Genomic DNA, 17,760 nt, shown 5'->3' with positions numbered 1-17,760 from the left:
GAGAGAAATAGCTGACTGGAATATGAGCACATGGGGCTTGGGGGAGAGGTCACAGTGATTTGGGAGGCTTAGAAGATGGGGTCTAAGGTGGAAAATGGGTGTCTTTGGAGGAGGGATGAAGAGTTGAGGAGAACTGGGGGCATACAGTTGTGGGACAGAGTCAGAATGGGTGGAACATAGCTACACATTTGGAGAATCAGTGGGGCTTTTGTGGTGGGTTCTTGGGTGATCAGGGAAAATTTAGGAAGGGATTGAATAGGGAGTGGTGCTGTTGGCAGTGTCAGTTACCAGTCAGGACAGAGTCAAACCGAAAAGTCTTTTTTATTGATCGGTACCATACAGGACTCAAATGGCCAAAACAAAAAAAGGCATTACAGCTGGGGAGCTAGGAATGGGGGTCCCTCTCTCCCACCCCTGCTCCCTCCAGCTCTGACTATATTTTGCTCTGAGCTGGCTGTGGCGGATGGGTAGAAGGAGTCACTGGAGATGGAAGGAGGTGTATGAAGGCAGAAGGGACCCAGAGGTCTCCACTTGCCCATCTGGGAAAGAGGGTTGAGAACCCCAGTCTCTTCGTCTTCCCTCCTGTGAAGAGTGTGTGTTGTGTATATGTGCATGTGAGGGCAGCACAGAGTACTGGGGGGTGGAGACCTGAGTGCCAAATTGGGCTCAGTCCTACCCCCAAAACTCAAGGAGATAGTGGGCACTATTTCCCCAAAGCTGACTCAGGATGCCACCTAGTGGCTCCACCCCAGTTAATCATAGGCATCCTTTCCTGCTCCTCTCCAGGAAGGAGGAGGTGGGATTGGTTAGGTTAGGGTGAGTAGGGGTGGATCTTCCCTCAATCCCATACCTCCCCTCCCCTCCCAACAGAGACAAAATGCAAAACACAGTGACAAACACATGCCCCTCATCCCCATCCCCTAGGATGAGTCCCTGCAGGCACCATAGCCCCCAGGGTCCTCCCCACCACCACTGCTCTAGGACTCAAGGTAGAGGACACAGGGTGTATAGAAGTGGGGGAGGTGGGGGAAGTGGGGAGAAGAGGGACTTCCAGGGCCATTCACAAGCACTAGGTACAGGGAAGGGAAGATGAAGGCCTGGGGAGTGGGCAGGACACAGTACATGGTTTACAATTGAGGAGGTTGGAAAATGGCCAGAAAGGACCACCCCTTCCCTTTCCAGCCATCTCTAGGGGGAGGGAAGAGATAGATGGTCAGTGTCTCCTTGGTCTGAAGCTCAAAAGGTATAAAATGACCCAGCTCAGACTCCTGCCTGTCTGGGGATGGAGTAGAGGGACAGGGGTGCTGAACCTAACACGGTGAGGAGGGAAGAAGGGGGAGAGATTGGGAGAACTTTTTTTTTAAACTTACATTTTTAATAATATTATTGTTTTTTAAAAAGTTGAGGATAGAAGGTGGTAGGAGGGAGCAGAACTTAGCCCCTTGGCTGGAGGGGAAGGAGGCTGGAGTTTGAGACGAAGGAAGGGGCAGGGGAAGAAGAGGGTGGAGAAAGGCCTTGTGGCCAGTCCCCCCTCCCCCCAGAGCTGGGGGTGGGTAGTTCATCCCGGCCCCCAATTGAGTCCCTAAGGGCAGTGGGCATGGGGACAATGCCCCTGGGCTCTGCAGGGGTGGAGGTTAGGGGAGCAGAAACCAAGCATCAGGGGCACCACAGGTCTAGGGGAATGTCAAGACATTTCTTGGAGGCCCGACCATTCCCCATTCCCCTGACTTTCCAGTCCCTCCTGCAGGTAGATGGACAGCTGTAGGCTCAGTCTCTGGGATGCTGGTCCTCCCTCTGCTCCCAGAGTGGGCAGGTGAAGCCCTTACTGGGAGGCCTGAGATGTGGGGTTCTCCGACTTGCTCTCCTGGCTTGAGGGGGGTTTGCTGTTCCAGGGACTGTTGGCACCCAGCGCTGGGGAGTTGTTGAAGCTGTCCTCGTCGTCGATGCCGTTGGCCGCATCAAACTGTGTGTTCTCCAGACGGGTGATGAGTCGCTCGTCCTCGTCCCCGAACTCCCCGCCCATCAGGGTGGGCTCCCCCACCACCATCACATCCTGAGAGCGGCGGAGGTCCCCAAACATAATCGGGGCAGCGGCATGCCTGGCCCCAGCAGGCCCTCACCCACAGGGATCCTAACCCCCCAAGGACCCCAACTTTCCCTCAGACCCAAAAGGTCCACCCCCCAAATCTATAGGGACCCCAACTAATCCCAAATCCCCCCAGATTTCCCACATTTGCAAGAACCCTGATGTCCTCCCCCCATGTCCTTATCTCCATCCCCAAAACAACTATTCCATCTATCCAATCCTCTAATCCCTTTGTCTTAACCCCAACACTTCTGACCTTCCTCAATATCCCAGATGGTGCTCTAGCATATGCTCAGGCTCTCCAAATCCCTGACATCTATACCCAGGACTCTGAGAATCCCAATTGTGGGGGCCCTCCAAACCATAAGTCTATATGTTATAGGGAAAGGGAAGAGGCCACAGACCTAGGAGGAGTGGCCAGTGTGCATCTGCTTCCATGTGTGTGACTAGATGTCCTTGCATGTATGTGTGTCCCAGTATGCCCACATTTCCATATGCCTTGTGTGTCCCCGTGTCCATAACTGGAGTCACTGTACCCCAGGAGGGGAGGGCAGAGCTTCCTGAGGGGGCCAGAGAGAAGAGAAGAGAAGAGAAGCCGAGATGCTTACAGGTACCTGGCTGGAGAGCGCGAAGGTGCTGGCGGGGCTCTTTTTCTTGCTGTTACTGTTGTTGGCGTTGCCGCCCCCTGAGCTCATTGTGCTGCCACCCGACATCTTCCGTTTCCGCCTCTTGCTTGGCTGTTGCCGTGCTGGTTCCGCTACAAAACCAGCAAGAGAATGGCAAGTAGGTGAGACCAGGCTGAAGCAGCCAGAGGAAGCTTGGGCATATTTCAGGGATTCATACTTCAGAGGACTGAATAAGCCAACCCCCGGAAACCCCTTTGAACTCTGAGGTTCTGTGCTGAGACGGAGTAAAAACCCTCAAATCAAGGCCCAACTGTTTGCTGCTTGGACCTAAAGAGCCCTGTCTATCTCTGGCTGAGAAAGGCCCCTGTTCCCTGGGGTGGCAAGGTTAGTGTTCAGAGTCATCTACTTGAATGGGAGTCAGCATCGAGAAGAACCCAAGGTTCTACTCTGATACCTCATTGAAGAGATAGATGATCCTGGGCTCCTGAAGGCTATGCCAAAGGAAAACTGGCTCCTGCAGTCTTACTAAGCTGGAAAGACTTGGATTTAAGCTAAGTCTGGAAAAGATTATCAAAAGGTAGAGCACTAGGAAATGAATTTTTTTGGCCACAGCAATACAGGAAACTGTCCAAAGCAAGAAAGGGTTGCCACCTGTTACCAGGGGGTTAGGGAGCACCATGAAATCACACATTTGTAGCATAGGATCAAGAGTAACACACAGTGGGATGGAGGAACTCACCAGGGGGTGCAACCATGCGCTGCCACTTCTGGAAGAGGCAGGTCTTGAGGCAGTCACGAGGGCTGAGGCTGTAAGTCTTGTGGCGGGACATGAGCTCCTGCATGGGCTCAAGGATCACACAGAGCTGGGGGAATATGAGTAGGAGGGAAAGTCAGAACTAGAGAGGCCAATTCTTAACCAGCTAAAGAGGCAGAAAAATGGGGGTGGGGAGAGGATTATGCACAGCACCAGTCAGGGTATAGAACCTCGAGTGCCAGGAGAGGGTGATGGGTGCTAACTCACTCGGAGGTAGTTGAGGGTGGAATTCGACAATCCACACCGAGTGATGTTCTTGGATAACTGGTCCAGCATCTGGGGGTCCTGGGCCTGGAAGAAGGTACATGTGGGAGGAAAGAGTCAAGCATCCCAAACCACAGCACAGAGTTCCACCACTCTAGCAGCTGTAGCCTCCCAGAACTCCCAGGACTCACGTGCATGGCCAGAATACTTCGAGGAATAAATTCACGATGCTGCCGGATGCTGAAGTGCCACGTCTTTATCCTCATCATGTCATCAAACATGAACTCCAGGTACAGCCGGCCCTCCACACATACCTGAGGACATATCTGTCACAAAACTGCCTCCCAACCCCCTTTTCTCCATACACACAAGGACATATCTGCCCCCTTCCACATAATTTATCCTCTTTTAGACTCTTTCTGGGTCACCTTTCTGCGTGGGGATGAGAGTGATAGTAGAAGGGGCACAAGATTACAAACATACACCACCTGCCTTTTGAGTTACAGTGCCAGACTACTGCCTTATGAATTCACATTCACTCTTTGTCTTTTCTCTCTCTCTCTCTCTCTCTCTCTCTCTCTCTCTCTCTCACACACACACACACACACACACACACACACAGTCCCCAGACCTGGGTGAACATGGGCTTGCCGTGCTGAGTGATCATGCTGCCCTGGTCACAGTCAAGGGACACAAAGTTGCTGTGGAAGGCTTCCTTAGGATGCTTTAGCACATAGTACAGCTCTGTGGCACCACCCTCAAAGATGCTGCGGAAGTAGCGTGGGATCAGGGTCCGGCCAATAGCTGCAGAGGTAGAATAGACCTCCTCAGTACAAAAGGACCCCACCACTAGACTTCCCCCACACCCAGATGGAGTAAACCTCTGAGGTAAAGATGCAACACCTTCCCCCACCATTACCTGGAAACCCAACCCCTATCCCAAGGTTCTGATACTCACTGTATCTCTTTGGTCCATCCTCCAAACAGAAGGTGATGGTTAACATGGCATCATCCTCAAAGAACTCAGTTGTGAAAGCATCCCACCAGAGATTGTCACACTCCTGTAGAGAATAAGAAAAGGTCACTGGGATCTCAAAGAAGCTTCCAGATTCACTCTGGGTGAGTAAATCCTTGCCCACCCCCAAGAACTAGGGAGGAGACTCTTGGAAGACAGTAGGTTAATAGAACCTTCTCACAGAAGTGGTTCCCATCCCTAAACAATTCCACCCTCCCCTTAAATCCCATATACCTAACTGCTCCCCTCAGGCCTCTGCTAGATAGAGCTGTCTGATTGTAGGTCACCTGCCAGCTCCCCATCCTCAATCTTTCCCATACATACAACCCAGGCCACCCTCTACCTTCAGACATACCTCTGTCCAGTTCTGCAGCCGCTTATTTAACTCAAATATCCTGTAATCTGTCTGGTTGCCATACGGTGTGTGCCTCCTGGAGGGTGGGAATATCAGAATTGTCCCCCCAGTTCCCCTCCTCATGAGGTCTCCCCATCCCTTGCCCCAAGTCAGGCCATTCCCATCACCAAATCTTACCCAATCCCAGGCTCCAGGTACGTAGGCGGGTACATGGGAGTTGGGCTGTGGAAAAAAGGGGCCATGAGAAAGCAGAGGTGAGAAATGAAGACATCATAGCCTCCACTACCCCAGCAAACCCTCAGCAGAGGAGGCTGGGGGACCAGCCTAAAGAAAGATAATGGGACTTGGGGAGACAGCAGAGTTGAGGTCTGAGGGTAGCATGGGGCTAGGACACTTACCCCACATCCCGATCCAGCATGGTGCCCGGGTGGAAGGGGGGGAAGGCGTTGCCGTTCGGGGGCTCCTTCGGCGAGTACAGCTTGAATGACTTTGAGGAACAACCTGGGGAGAAGGGATTACACTCAGGGGTCTGAACAGTGAGAAGTTCAGATCTATCTGGCTCCCAGTCCCTCTTTGCTAAACCTTTTCTGTAACCCCTGCTCTGCAAGTGAGAGAAACCTGGGTTGAGAGAAGTAACCCCAGCAACCCTGGCCTCCCCACTTGGGGAGAGGAGCTCCTGGAACATACTACTGCTCAGCACATTCATGCCCATACACCAGCTTGGACATGAAGGCCATGCCCCCTCCCCACCAAGAGACTCAGATTACAAAGGAGCTGTGGTAGAAGAAAGAGCAATTTGGGCCTGGTCTTCATGTTGTTTTTTTTTTTTAATTTCTATGACTAAAAGGGTGGGGGAAAGGGAGAGATTCTTATTCTCATCCCCCACCCCACCTCCCTTCATAACAAAAGACAAGTCTAAGTTGTTTCTAGTCTTACCCCACCACTACCAAAAGAAGGAAACTTGGAGAGGGGGCCTGGACAAGTTCCTTCCCTGGGCAGCAAGGGGGAAATTCTTCAGTCTCCACCCACTAGATAAGCAGTTGTGCTCCCCCTTCTTCCAACAGCCTCTCTCTCTCTTATCAGTCCCAATCCCTCCCCTACACCCAGGGCAGGTGTGCCCCCAAACCAGGCACTCAGACTTAACCCCTTCTCTTCTAAGACTTATCTCCACTGAAGGCCCTCCCATTTCACATATAGGAATACTCAGGCTTGAGTCATGGGAAGGGGTACCCTGAAATCTTAGCAATGAGTAGAATAGGTCTAGGTGAAGGTATGTATGTGTATGGGAGGTGTTTCCCCAAAGACATGCATAATGCTGGACAGCATCTTCCTTGAGTGGGATGGAGGGCTGGGAGAGGAGCAGGGATCTCAGAGATTATACATTTTGTCCAGGGGATAGGAAGAGGAACATGGGCTCTTGGGCTAACAGTCTGGTTACTTCTAAGATAGGATTTGCTATGCTTGGGCTCACTTTCACAGCTGTGGATAAGGAGATGCAATGTTCATCCCCCTGCCCCTCCTCAAGGCCCATTCTCCAGGAGAGACAAAACAGTACCAGAGCTAAGGCTGAGGGATCAGGAGTTTTGAGTTTATATCAACTCACTAAATTCTACTCTCCCCTTCATCTAAGCATGTCTGTGTGTGGGAAGGCTTTATTTGCCTTTAAAGAGGAGAAAGGGTGCCCCAAGATAACCCCCAAGTCCTTCCCCACTGTTCCTGAAACAAAACCTTCTGTGTGCCAGTGGGGAAAGGCACTGAGAAAGGAGAGGATTCTATTAGCCCCTGTCCCAGCCCAGGGCCTTAAGGGATCTCCACATTCCGTGCCACTCCCCACCCCCACCCCCTAGGCCAGTGCAGGTCAGGTGCTGCATATGCCTGTGTACATATGTTCATACACCCTGCCCACCCTGCCTCTGCACTCAGCTCGCCCCAACATGCCTAACACCAGGTGGAACAGGGCAGCCCTGAGCAAGAGCAAGGTATGGGAAGCATAGGCACCATTTCCCTCCCCCTATAACATGCTCCTAATACAACATATACAAAGTATGCACAAGTTTCCATATACTAGTCTGGCCCAGGTGGGTTGCTCCAGAAGGGGACACAGTGCCAGTCATCTAGATACCACCATTTTATGACTCCTCCCTCCAGCCCCCATGAAGACTACTTCAAAAACAGGTATGCTAAGGCCTTGATCCAGGTCCAAGTCATAGAACATGAAAGGCCAGAGCCAGGATCGGGATATAAACCAAGTAGTCAAGACCTCCAGGCCCTCCCTGAATGTCCAGGAAAATCTCTTCACACCCCAACTACCCTCCTAGTTCCATGGGGGCCCTTCAACGAAGAAAGAACTCCTAGGTTTCTCAACCTATCTGGAAGAATACTCAAGATATCAGTTTTCCTACTTGTGAATTGGAAAGAGTAACCACTTACTTAGTATCTGGGGTCAGCAAGAGGAGGCAGGGCAAGATGAGATGCCCCCAAATGCAAAATGGTGGGAAATGAATTAAAGGGAACCTTCAGAACGGACTTCTGTCACCATCTCTGGATAATGGACACAACCTCAGACTCACTGACCTAGCAGGCCCACAGCAACTCCCAGCATCCCAGACCAAAGGCGGGGGGGAATCCCTGGTGGGGGTAAATCACACAGACCATCTGTCCCTGTTACTCCGACCCCCTCACTAGCCAGAATACGAAAGGAAGGGGAGAAAAGGGTGAACCAAGCTTTGAAGACCTGGGGGAAGGGGAGAAACGGGGGAGTGGGTTTGGCCAAACCTAAAGTCTGGGAAGTATAAGGTGCTGATCTCAGGCCTAAATTCCCTTTCACCTTTTCCAGCCTGGAGTAAGTGCTAGGAAAGCAAAATATAGAGCTGGAAAACTTTTCCAGGATGAAGATTCTTTGGGTAGGGGCACAACTCTAGCTAAAGCCAATTCCATAGGAACTAGCCTGACAGCCCTTTCTCTCCCCCCTCCTCCCCCAGGGCCAGGGGTCATCAGGCCTAGCCCTAAGAGGAAGATCTTATGTCCCAGCAGGACCAGATACCCATCCCTTCCATATCCCCCCACAATTAGGCCTGCCGGGACTTACCTGGGAGAAGTGAGGGGACAGTGTGGTGGTGGGTGCTGCTCTCAGCAGGGAGGGGGCCAGCAGGGTGGGGGGGGGTACTCAGCTGCTCATCTCCCTGGCCAGCCCTGCTCTACTCTCGGCCACAGCCGAGGGACGGCAGGGCCGGGCCAGGCCAGCCCAGCCACACAAAAGCTCCCACACCCCCCAAGCACCAGTCTAAGTGGGCCCCAGCCCAAGGGAGAAAGTTCCTCTGGCTAAGGGGCCCTGGGCCAGGGGGCTGAGGAGCTGGCCCCAGGGGCAGGGGGCTACTGAGAGGCCGCAGGGAGCAAGGAGCTCTCTTTGTTTGCAAGATTTCCCTCAACAATGGCCACCGCTTCGCTCCGCTCTGCACTCCTCTCTCCTCCTCCTCCTCCTCCTCCTCCTCCTCCCGCTCTCTCCTCCCTGCTGCCGATGCCGATCTCTGCCTCTGCCTCCAAGCAGCCCGCCGCGGCCGGACCGACTTCCCCTCCCTGCTGACCAGGCCTGCAGGGCCCCTCTGTCGGGGGCTTGGGGGAGAGTCACAGCTCAGCTCCAACACTCACACAGACACACAGTCACACATAGACACACACACACCTCCCGCCCGCCTGCTAGCTCTCTCCTTCCTTCCCTCCCTCCCTCCCAGTGTCTCTCAGAAAGAGGCCCCAGGGCCGGAGGAGGGTGGAGCTGGACCCTACTGGCTCCACCCTCCCCCAGCTCCCTCAGCCTCCTCTCCTCTCCCATGAAAGAGGAAGAAGGAGGGAGGGAGGGACTGCTTGGGCTGAGAAAAACAAAAGAGAGACAGAGACTAGAAGAGAAACAGAAGGGAAAAAAAAAGACATGGCAAGACAGAAGAGATGAAAATGACTCGAGGACGAAGAGGGAAGAGAAGGGGCAGGGGGTGGCAAGAAACCTCACTGCCCAGCAAGGGTGAAGCTGACCAACAGGCCCCCAGTATCTCCTTCCCCTATCCCCCCTTGGGAGAAGACAGAAGCCACATCCTAGGATTGAGGAGGGGGCTCAGCTTCCTCCCCCCATACTCAGAGTGAGGGATGGAGGCCCCAAAGGGGTTATTTTTATTGGCTTTGGGCCCCACACAAGTTCTGACTGAGACCTGAAAACACTTTCCCCTCAGGACTCCTAGCTTCCAGGACCCAATCTCAGGCCCCTCATTTCGTCTTTCTAGACTCCTAGTCACTCTTCCCTAACTCCTACTCCTCACCCCAAAAGAGAAGACCCTGGACTAACCCTTTCCAGTTCTCACAGGTTCCTCCTCTGGTTAATGCTGCAAAGGGACCTGCCCAAGCATGACCCCTCACAACCTGGAGCCTGTGGTGGTACTAGGATGCCAGAGGGGCAGGTCACTGGTTAGAGGGTGAGGAAGAGCAGGAAAGAGGAGAGTGCATGTTCCAAGGCAGACCAGGATATAGAACCCCTATCTCACTGCAAACAATCTAATCAGATGCCTAAACCCACACAGGGGGGCATTAAGCCTGCATTTTTTAAAAATAAGGCTTCAAATAGATCTCAAAGATGCTTTTCTCTTTTAAATTTGTGATTCTGTAATCACTTGGGATTTTAGAGACAATATCTAGAACCCAATGTCCTCAATTCTCTTCCAACCCAGACCAAGTGAATAACTCTAGGCAAGTACTCAATCCAACTTATCTCCCACCTAACCTCCACTACCCTGGCAATGTCCCACAGACTTCACAAGGCAGAGAAGGCTCTCCCTAGCTACACCTACTGACCCAGTGATGCCTACAACCAGTACTACAATATACATGCCCTAACCCTATGTACACATTACACACTTCAGCACCAGGATACAACAAGCTTGACAGGACCATCGATGCTTTTTAATTGAAGAATCAAAGCAGGTCTTCAGATCTATTATCTTAATGGGGCTTTCACAATACCCTCGAGCAGGTACTACCATCTCCATCTTACAAGTGGATGAAACAAAGACCACAGAAGTGACTTGCCTAAGGTCTCTCTCTCTCTCTCTCTCTCTCTCTCTCTCTCTCTCTCTCTCTCTCTCTCTCACACACACACACACACACACACACACACACACACAGAGTGGTAAAGATGGGAATAGAAATCAGGTCCTTTTACTCTTACTTCAGGGTACAAAGAGACCTCTTCTCCCCCAATCCTTGTATCTACCTTATATGACTGTGATTCTACCACACAGGGGGCAGCTTGTCCCACAGCCCACTCCTTCCCACCTACCCTCATCCCTCTAGGACCTTGGTGCTCAAGCCCAGCCCCCTCAGCTGCTACCACCAACACCACCCACTCCCATGGGGCCCATTCAGAAGCTCTGAAATAACCAGGAAAGGGAAAGGAGAGGCACTTTGGCACATTATCAAAAAACTCAGCCCCCCACTCAGCTTATAGTCTTCCCACCCCAATCTAATGAACTGAACCAAGAGATGCAAAGAGACAAGGACAGAGATGAAACTAAAATTAGAGACAAGGGAAAGGAAAGAGGGATCAAAGGACCCCATGTGCCAAAGTAGAGGGCAGCAGGAAGAACAGCCTTCTCCCATCCCCCAGCTACTAGGCAGGATCTGTGCCCGCAGCTCCCACCCCCCTACCCGGGCCCCTAGGCTGCCCTGACCCCAGCCCCCTCTCTCCTTTGTCTTCGCCCAGCCTCCCGCTGGCCTGGCACTCTGCCATCCCCTCTCCCTGGCGCCCAGCCTTGGCCTCAGCCTCCTCCTCCCTTACTCTCCATCTTAACCCTTATAGGGCAGATATCACCACCCCCTAGGACTGACTAGGGGATATGCTCCCCCACCACCACCACCTCTAGGACCCTGCAGGGGGCAGAGCTGCAGGGAGGAAGGAGGTCTCTTGCCCACGTTTATTTCCTCCTGCATGCATATGTATATGTTTCTGTTTTTGCCTGAGTCTGTGTGGTTATGTGTCTGTGTCTATGCCTTGGTGTGTGCTCTGTGTGTGTGCTCACTATGTGAGTCTCCCAGGCTCCTCTCAGTCACATGTGTGGGGCATGTGCTGTCTCTGCTGTGCTGGGGGAGGGAGGAGGAGTCGGAGACACAGACCTACGTATGCACACAAAGGAGGAGGACGATTCGGAAGGCAACCAAACCTGGTCTGCCCAGCCTGGGAACTTGGGTGCCGAGGGCCTAAGACTGCAAAGCGCAAATGTTCCTTTGTGTTTCTGTGCATGAGCTTCCTTGTGTCCACTTCCCTATGATGTGTTTGTGCATTTCTCTGTACATGTGTTTTTCGGACCAGCTCTTTGGGTTTCTTTCCAGCAGCCTTTCGGCTCATACCCTAAACAGATTAGTCCCTTGTCCCCTGGATCCCCTAAGTCTAAAGACTCATAAAATTCAACACTCCAGTCCCTCTTATTATTCTCCTGCCTCCAGGCCATTCTACCTTTCTGCCCACCTGTCAATTTAAGCCCTCCCTATCTAACTTGTAACGATGTCCTCTGAGACACTTCAAGACACCAATGGGAAGAGCCTGACCCTTCTCTCTGGCTTTCTCTACCACATGTTCAAATTCAAAGAAAATACAAATGTGCCCTCTGATAACCTCTCCTGGCCACATGTGACAAATATGGTAGAGTATACATTAGGCCCTAAGGCCTCTGGACTAGTATACCCTATAGGATTCTATCCCCTCCTGGTGGCAAAACTGTGATGATGGCTCTCAGTCATCTATCCTACCATCTCAATCATTCCCTAGGCTAAGTAGAAAGGGAGAAGGGTAGGGGAAGAGAGGAGGACTAGAGCAATAGGACTCATGGGTTCATCCTTGGGCTTCCTCCTCTACTTTGGGTCTGGGTTTTCCCTGATGAAAGAGGAATAAAGATACCAGTGGGGCCCCTTGAAAAGAAGTCAGAATTGGATAGAGGGAAAGAGAGGGTAGGGGAAAGTGGGGGCAGAGGTGGATTCCCCAGTATAGGAAAGAAACAATTCTTCACAATATGAGGAGATAATATCTTTTCCCTTCTACTACACAATCCTCCAAATCCTGTTGGGGAAAGGTATCCCTTTTTCACCCAGAGGAATAAGTTCTCAGCATTCACTGTCCCTAAGTATGTGTGGTCAAACACTGACCCCCCAACAAACTCAATCAGGGCTGGTCTTGCCCTTTGCCTGGTCTCACCTCTAGAGACATCAGGAGCCTAAAATGTTTGAATAACTGCTCAGTCTAAGGGTCATATGACTCATGGATTCCCTAGGGGGATGAGAATAGACTGATGTAGGATACAGCACCCTCTGCCCTTGGAATAGCCGAGAGAGCCCCCTGGCCTCCCTAAGACCCCCTCAAGACCACCATCATCCCTCCAGGTAACACCTCCTAGGCCAGCTGTTGTTCTCTCTCAACCCTGAGAATTAAGGAAAAGGGTCACAGGTTATGCTAGGTGGTTCTTACATCTCAGGTGTGGGACCCTGAGGGCATAAGCCAGCCACAGAGGTCAGATATCTTGGGGTGGCAAGAGGCACTTTCCTAGGGATCCTTCTTTGCCACCCCTCCCCAAGCCCTTTGGTCTTCCCTTCACCCCTACCCCCTCTTCTGGGCCTATGTAAAAGCAACTTTGGTGACCATTTCCTTGGTGTGCCTACATCCAAAATCGTATATACAGACCACTCCTGGCAGGTGGAAAAGACACTCAGGAATATGGTGAATGACATGGGTTCTGAGTCAACTCTATATCCTCTCACCCACCCCTTGGTCCGTCTCCCCAGAGCCTCATTTGGTGGGAGAGGGGGTCAGAGACTACTTCCCGGGTTCTCTCTCCCTCAGTCCTACGACCCCAAGACCCTCCACTCTGAACCACAGGCAGAGGAACAGGGCCCAGGGGCCCAATTACTGCTACCCCCAGTGGGGGCACACTCCCAATGCCCCTCTTGGGGGCAGTTGTGCCAGGCAACGAGGCCCAGAGGGGAGGGGCCCCGGACAGTACCCCCCTTCAATGCAGCGGCCCCCACCCCAGGTACCCAAGGGAGGGAAGAGCAGGGTCAGGCAGAGGGGATAGTACATCAGAGAGGCCTGGAGTGGCGATGGGGGGGGCAACCTGCGCTGGCCAATCACAACTCTCTGATGACCTGGGTGGGGGGGGTCAAAAGTCCAAAGCCACTTCTGATTGGCCAACATCCTGGAATTCTGGGAATTCCACCCCCTCCCCTCGTCGCACCCCCACCCCTCCCACCCCAGGCGCCTCTGGGCTGCTGCGCATTTTCGGGGGGGGGGAGTCCCTTCCCAGGACAGATAGGCCAAGCCCCCTCCCCCAACACATACATATCCAGAACCCAATAGCCCCCTCCTCCCCAGTCCTGCAAGTACACACGAAACAGGGGCTTTATGCGGTGGGTGAGGAGGGGGGTGGGGGCGAGGTGTCCACTCACCAGGGCAGGCGCAGCCCACTGACATCTTCACATCGCCCGCTGCGGGGGGCCCAGCCGAGTCACGGTGCCCGCCGCGCGCGGGGACAGGCTGGGCATGAGCCGCCGCCGCCGCCGCCGCCTCCTCCGCCTCCTCCGCCTCCTCCTCCTCCTCCTCCTCGGCCGCCGCCGCCCACAGCCCGAGCCTGAGCCCCGGCCTCCGCGCCGGCCCCGGGGTCCGCCAGCCCCTGGCGCGAGGGGCCTTCAGGCTGGGCAGGAGACAGGAAGGAGACCTGTCTGTGCGCGCGTGTGTGCGAGGGTGCGCGCGAGGCTGTGCGTGTGTGCGCGTGTGCGGGTGCGTGTCTGGGGCGCTCCCTCCCCGCCGCCGCCGCCGCTTGCTGGCGGCCCCGCGCCCGGCGCCCCGCTCCCCGCCTCGCTCGCTAGCTCGCGGCTCCCTGGCTCCCTCACTCCCTCCCTCGCTGTCTCCCCCCTCCCCGGCGCCGCTGGGTTGGGCTTTATTAATATGCTAATTGAGGCGCGGGTGGGAGGGGAGAACGGAGCCGTGTGTATTCGTGTGTGTGTGTGTGTGTGTGTGTGTGTGTGTGTGTGTGTGTGTGTGTGTGTGTGTGTGTGTGTGTGTGTGTGTGTGTGTCAAAGTGACCCGAGCCGGGGAGGGGGAGGCTTCAGGGAGTGGGCATGTGACGCAGCTTTTAAAGAAGGAGAGACGGGGACCTAGACAGGGGGAAGGAGGGGTGTGGGGAGACAGGCGCTGAGACCTCTGGAAGGGAGAGGGTCCCCCAGCGACCTAGAGCTTTGGGGGTTGAGCTGGGGAGGGGGGCGCGGAGAAAGAGTGAACGATCCCAAGGTCTGATCCACTCCTAGGGAAGGGAAAGCCCAATCTCTTAGCCCCCTGGTTTCCGAAACAACGTAGCTGCCCTGGCCTGAAGGGGTTAATGAACCCCGCTCCATCCTTCCCCAAAACCCCAAGTTCTGTGTTTTTTTTCGGGGGGGCTGGTGGGAATGGGAGATTCCATAGGCTAGAGCTGATGGGAAATCCTGGTCTGGATGATACCTCTCACCTGACAGAAAAGTGTGTGCGTGTGTGTGTTTTGGAGGGTGTGGGGGAGGGTTACTAAAGATTTAACCAGGATCTGGCCCCAGGGACTGATGGTGTTAGACAGGTTAACAGTCTCGGTTAGTACATCTTAGGTTAGGTCACAAGATGGCAGGTTCCCTGGTTGGGGGTAGCCACAAGGTCAATATGTACCCCCCAGTGTGGAGACCCTTTGCTTGCCTCAGAACCTCTCAAGGCCACTCTCCCAGATAGATCAGGTCATCAGGTCTGCACATACTGTGCCGTAGCTCCTGGGAATAGCTTGGGGATTCTGTACACGTCAGGGGATTGCTTTCAAGGCAGCACCCCCCCACCCCCACCCCACAGGCCCCAGGCTCAGCTGCTGCCCCAGTTTCATAAACAGGAAATACCTATTAGAGTGAGGGGAGGGGGCCGAGGTGTACATAAGGGAGAGTTGGCCTACCCTTCCCCCTCCTTCCTGGGGGGGGTGTCTTCAGCTGCCTGATCTTTCCCTTGACTTCCGGGTTGGGGGGCGGCCTTTGCTTGCCCTCTGGGGAATATTTGTATCATTACCCTTTATAATGCCCCCCCCTTAAGAAGGAGGGGCTTAGGTCCTGATACTTCCTCCCCTGTGGCTCTCCACAACCTTGGTGAGGGGAAAGGTGTTCTTACTGATGTGGAACAATTTATGGATAAGCAGATCCCCTTAGCCCCATCCCAATTTTATCTGGGACAAACAAGGACCAAATGAGCAGGCACTAGAGTTCAGCACTGTCACAATAAGACCTTCCTTAATTACCTTTCCCTATAGAACCAAAGATGGGGGGGGGGTCAGAGCCAGCAAGGAGGCAAGGAAGACATATGTTCCATCCAACTTAGTCCCTCCCACACATTCTCTTCTTGGCCAAGTCAGTCCTTTCCCCCTTTCCTCAGACCAGTCTGCTCTATCATTCACCAGGGACTAGGTGAGAAGGGGTGGATTAAAGTTAACCCCATCCACCATCCTACATGGCCCCATCCACCACCATGGACTTTCCTTTAGAATCTCACTTCTCTTCCCCATCCTACCTTAAAGCTCTCAGTGATCCTTAGTTTTCTCATCTGTTAAACGAAGGGATTAGATTCTAGATTATCTCCAAAATCATTTTCAACTCTAAATTCTATGATTCTCTGAACATGGAAAGAGTCGTAAATACACTAGGACATTTGAGGGGAACGGTACCATTTTGAAAAGCTCAGGCCTCAGCTTGAAGTTTTTACTTCATTTTTGTGACCCCAAAGCAATTTCTTGATTTCAGGGCCTCAATTATAACAAAATTCCTACCTAAGGTTCTGCTTCCAGCTCTGATATTCAATAATTCTGAAAATCTAATTCCGAAAGGTCCCACTCTCCTCACCTAGTATAAGGATCTGGGGAGTGGTCGGGTTGATAGAAAGGCCTGGTGATGGAGATAAGGAAATTGGGCCTAACACCTCCACTCCCCCAGCCACCTGACCACCTTCCCCTTTAGGCTATTCATTTCATGCAACTAGCCAGGTCAGATTCCTAAAGGGAGTGAGAGTGTCTCAAGATGGTTTCTCCACCTCACTACTGCCATACACCCTCCCCCTACAAAAGTAGAGACTTCCAGCTGGCTATGAGGCCCAGATATTTCTGTATCTGGGTCCTGAACCCCATAGAAGGGGGAGAGATAGCTTCATATCCAGAAAAGAGTACTTACTAGCTTGGAAATCAGGAAATGTAAGTGCTAGTCCCTGCTCTTCTGGGAAAGGTGATTGGGGAAGAACTGTTGTCCACTTTTCTGGAGACACCTGGGCAATGGGAATTTGGGTATGAGTGGGCAATAAATTTTGCAAGTGTAGAGAGCTCTCCAGTGAGGAAACTCCCTTTACCAATGAAGTTGGACAACTGTTCTTCAATTCATAGTCCTAGTGCCTGGAGCATTAAAAGGTTAATTGATTTATTCAAGGTCACACTACCAGTCTGTATCAGAAACTGAATTTGAACTGACTGAGCTCCTCTCTCTCAGATGGGAATACAATATGGAAAATAAAACAATCTCTCCTCTCCATGTACATATGATCTAGTAGCCCCTAGTAGGGGCAGCTAGGTGGCAAAGTGGATAGAGTGCCAGGCCTGGAGTCAGGAAGACTCCTCATCCTGAGTTCAAATGTGACCTCAGACATTTAATAGTTATGCAACCCTGAGCAGGTCACTTAATCCTGTTTTCCTCAGTTTCCTCATCTGTAAAATGAGCTGGAGAAGGAAATTGCAAACCACTCCAGTATCTTTGCCAAGAAAACCCCAAATGGGGTCACAAAGAGTCAGACTTGACTGAAAAATGACTGAACAACAATAATGTGGGAATTTGTTTTGACTATACATATTTGTAATGGTTTTATTTTTCTTGCCTTCTCGATGGGGAGAGAAAAGAGAAGTGGAAGCAAGAGAATTCAGAATTGAAAATAAAATTTTATTGAAAAAAAAGACGGTTGGGAACAAAAAGAATTATCCACAAAATATACAAAATCTGTGCCAACATTTAACCAAGTTACTCTCCTATTAAAAAAAAAAAATCAACGTCTATTGCCTTTGGGTTTTTTTTTTTCTTGGTTAGGCAACGGGGTTAAGTGACTTGCCCAGGTTCACACAGCTAGCTATGTGTCTGAAGTCACATTTGAACTCAGGTCCTCCTGAATCCAGGGCCGGTGCTCTATCCACTGCGCCACCTAGCTGCCCTTCTATTGCCTTTAAGATGAAAGACAGATTCCTTAACCAGACATTTAAAAACCTTCACAATCAGGTTCCAAACTACCTTTCCAGCCTTATTACTCCTATTAATGTGCTTTTCACTCCAGTCAAACTAAACTAAAAACTATCTCTGGATTGGAAAAACTATTTCCTTAGTCTCTGAATTTGTATAGGCTATTCCCATGCTTGGAAAGCTCCTCTAAAAAATGTTTTATTGACATCACTGTTATTTTCTAACAGCTCTTCCCAAACCGGTAAGAGAACTCTCCCATGTAACAAGTGAGTGCAATTGGGCAAAACAAATCAACACATTAGCCATATCTGACAATGTATGCCTTCGTCCAAAGTTCTAAGTTAACACTTCTCTTTGGAGAGGTGGGAGGCA

General features: G+C 52.1%; 1 protein-coding gene across 4 annotated transcripts; it reads right to left on the bottom strand.

Moving 5' to 3' along the window:
- Nucleotides 1–302: 302 nt before the first annotated feature.
- LDB1 (LIM domain binding 1) lies at nt 303–14,025 on the bottom strand. Of its 4 annotated transcripts, none has more exons than XM_020967228.2 (11): nt 13,573–14,025; nt 5,499–5,601; nt 5,278–5,322; nt 5,101–5,176; nt 4,689–4,791; nt 4,362–4,534; nt 3,922–4,044; nt 3,734–3,817; nt 3,452–3,575; nt 2,695–2,843; nt 303–2,053 (listed from the first exon to the last, which is right to left on the bottom strand). In XM_020967228.2, exons 1-11 carry the CDS (start codon nt 13,595–13,597, stop codon nt 1,823–1,825), a joined length of 1,236 nt encoding a protein of 411 aa, XP_020822887.1. In that variant the 5' UTR covers nt 13,598–14,025; the 3' UTR covers nt 303–1,822. The 4 variants fall into 4 exon arrangements, with proteins under 4 accessions (XP_020822887.1, XP_020822895.1, XP_020822903.1 ...); XM_020967236.2 differs by having other exon boundaries at nt 2,701–2,843; XM_020967244.2 differs by lacking the exon at nt 13,573–14,025 and adding an exon at nt 8,189–8,257.
- Nucleotides 14,026–17,760: the final 3,735 nt, after the last annotated feature.

Source organism: Phascolarctos cinereus, unplaced genomic scaffold (assembly GCF_003287225.1).
Source record: "Phascolarctos cinereus isolate Bilbo 61053 unplaced genomic scaffold, phaCin_HiC Scaffold_3;HRSCAF=262, whole genome shotgun sequence".
In the NCBI taxonomy this organism is placed as follows: Eukaryota; Metazoa; Chordata; class Mammalia; order Diprotodontia; family Phascolarctidae; genus Phascolarctos; species Phascolarctos cinereus.
The sequence above is the reverse complement of the archived record's forward strand: the minus strand, read 5'-3'. Positions and strand labels throughout refer to the sequence as shown.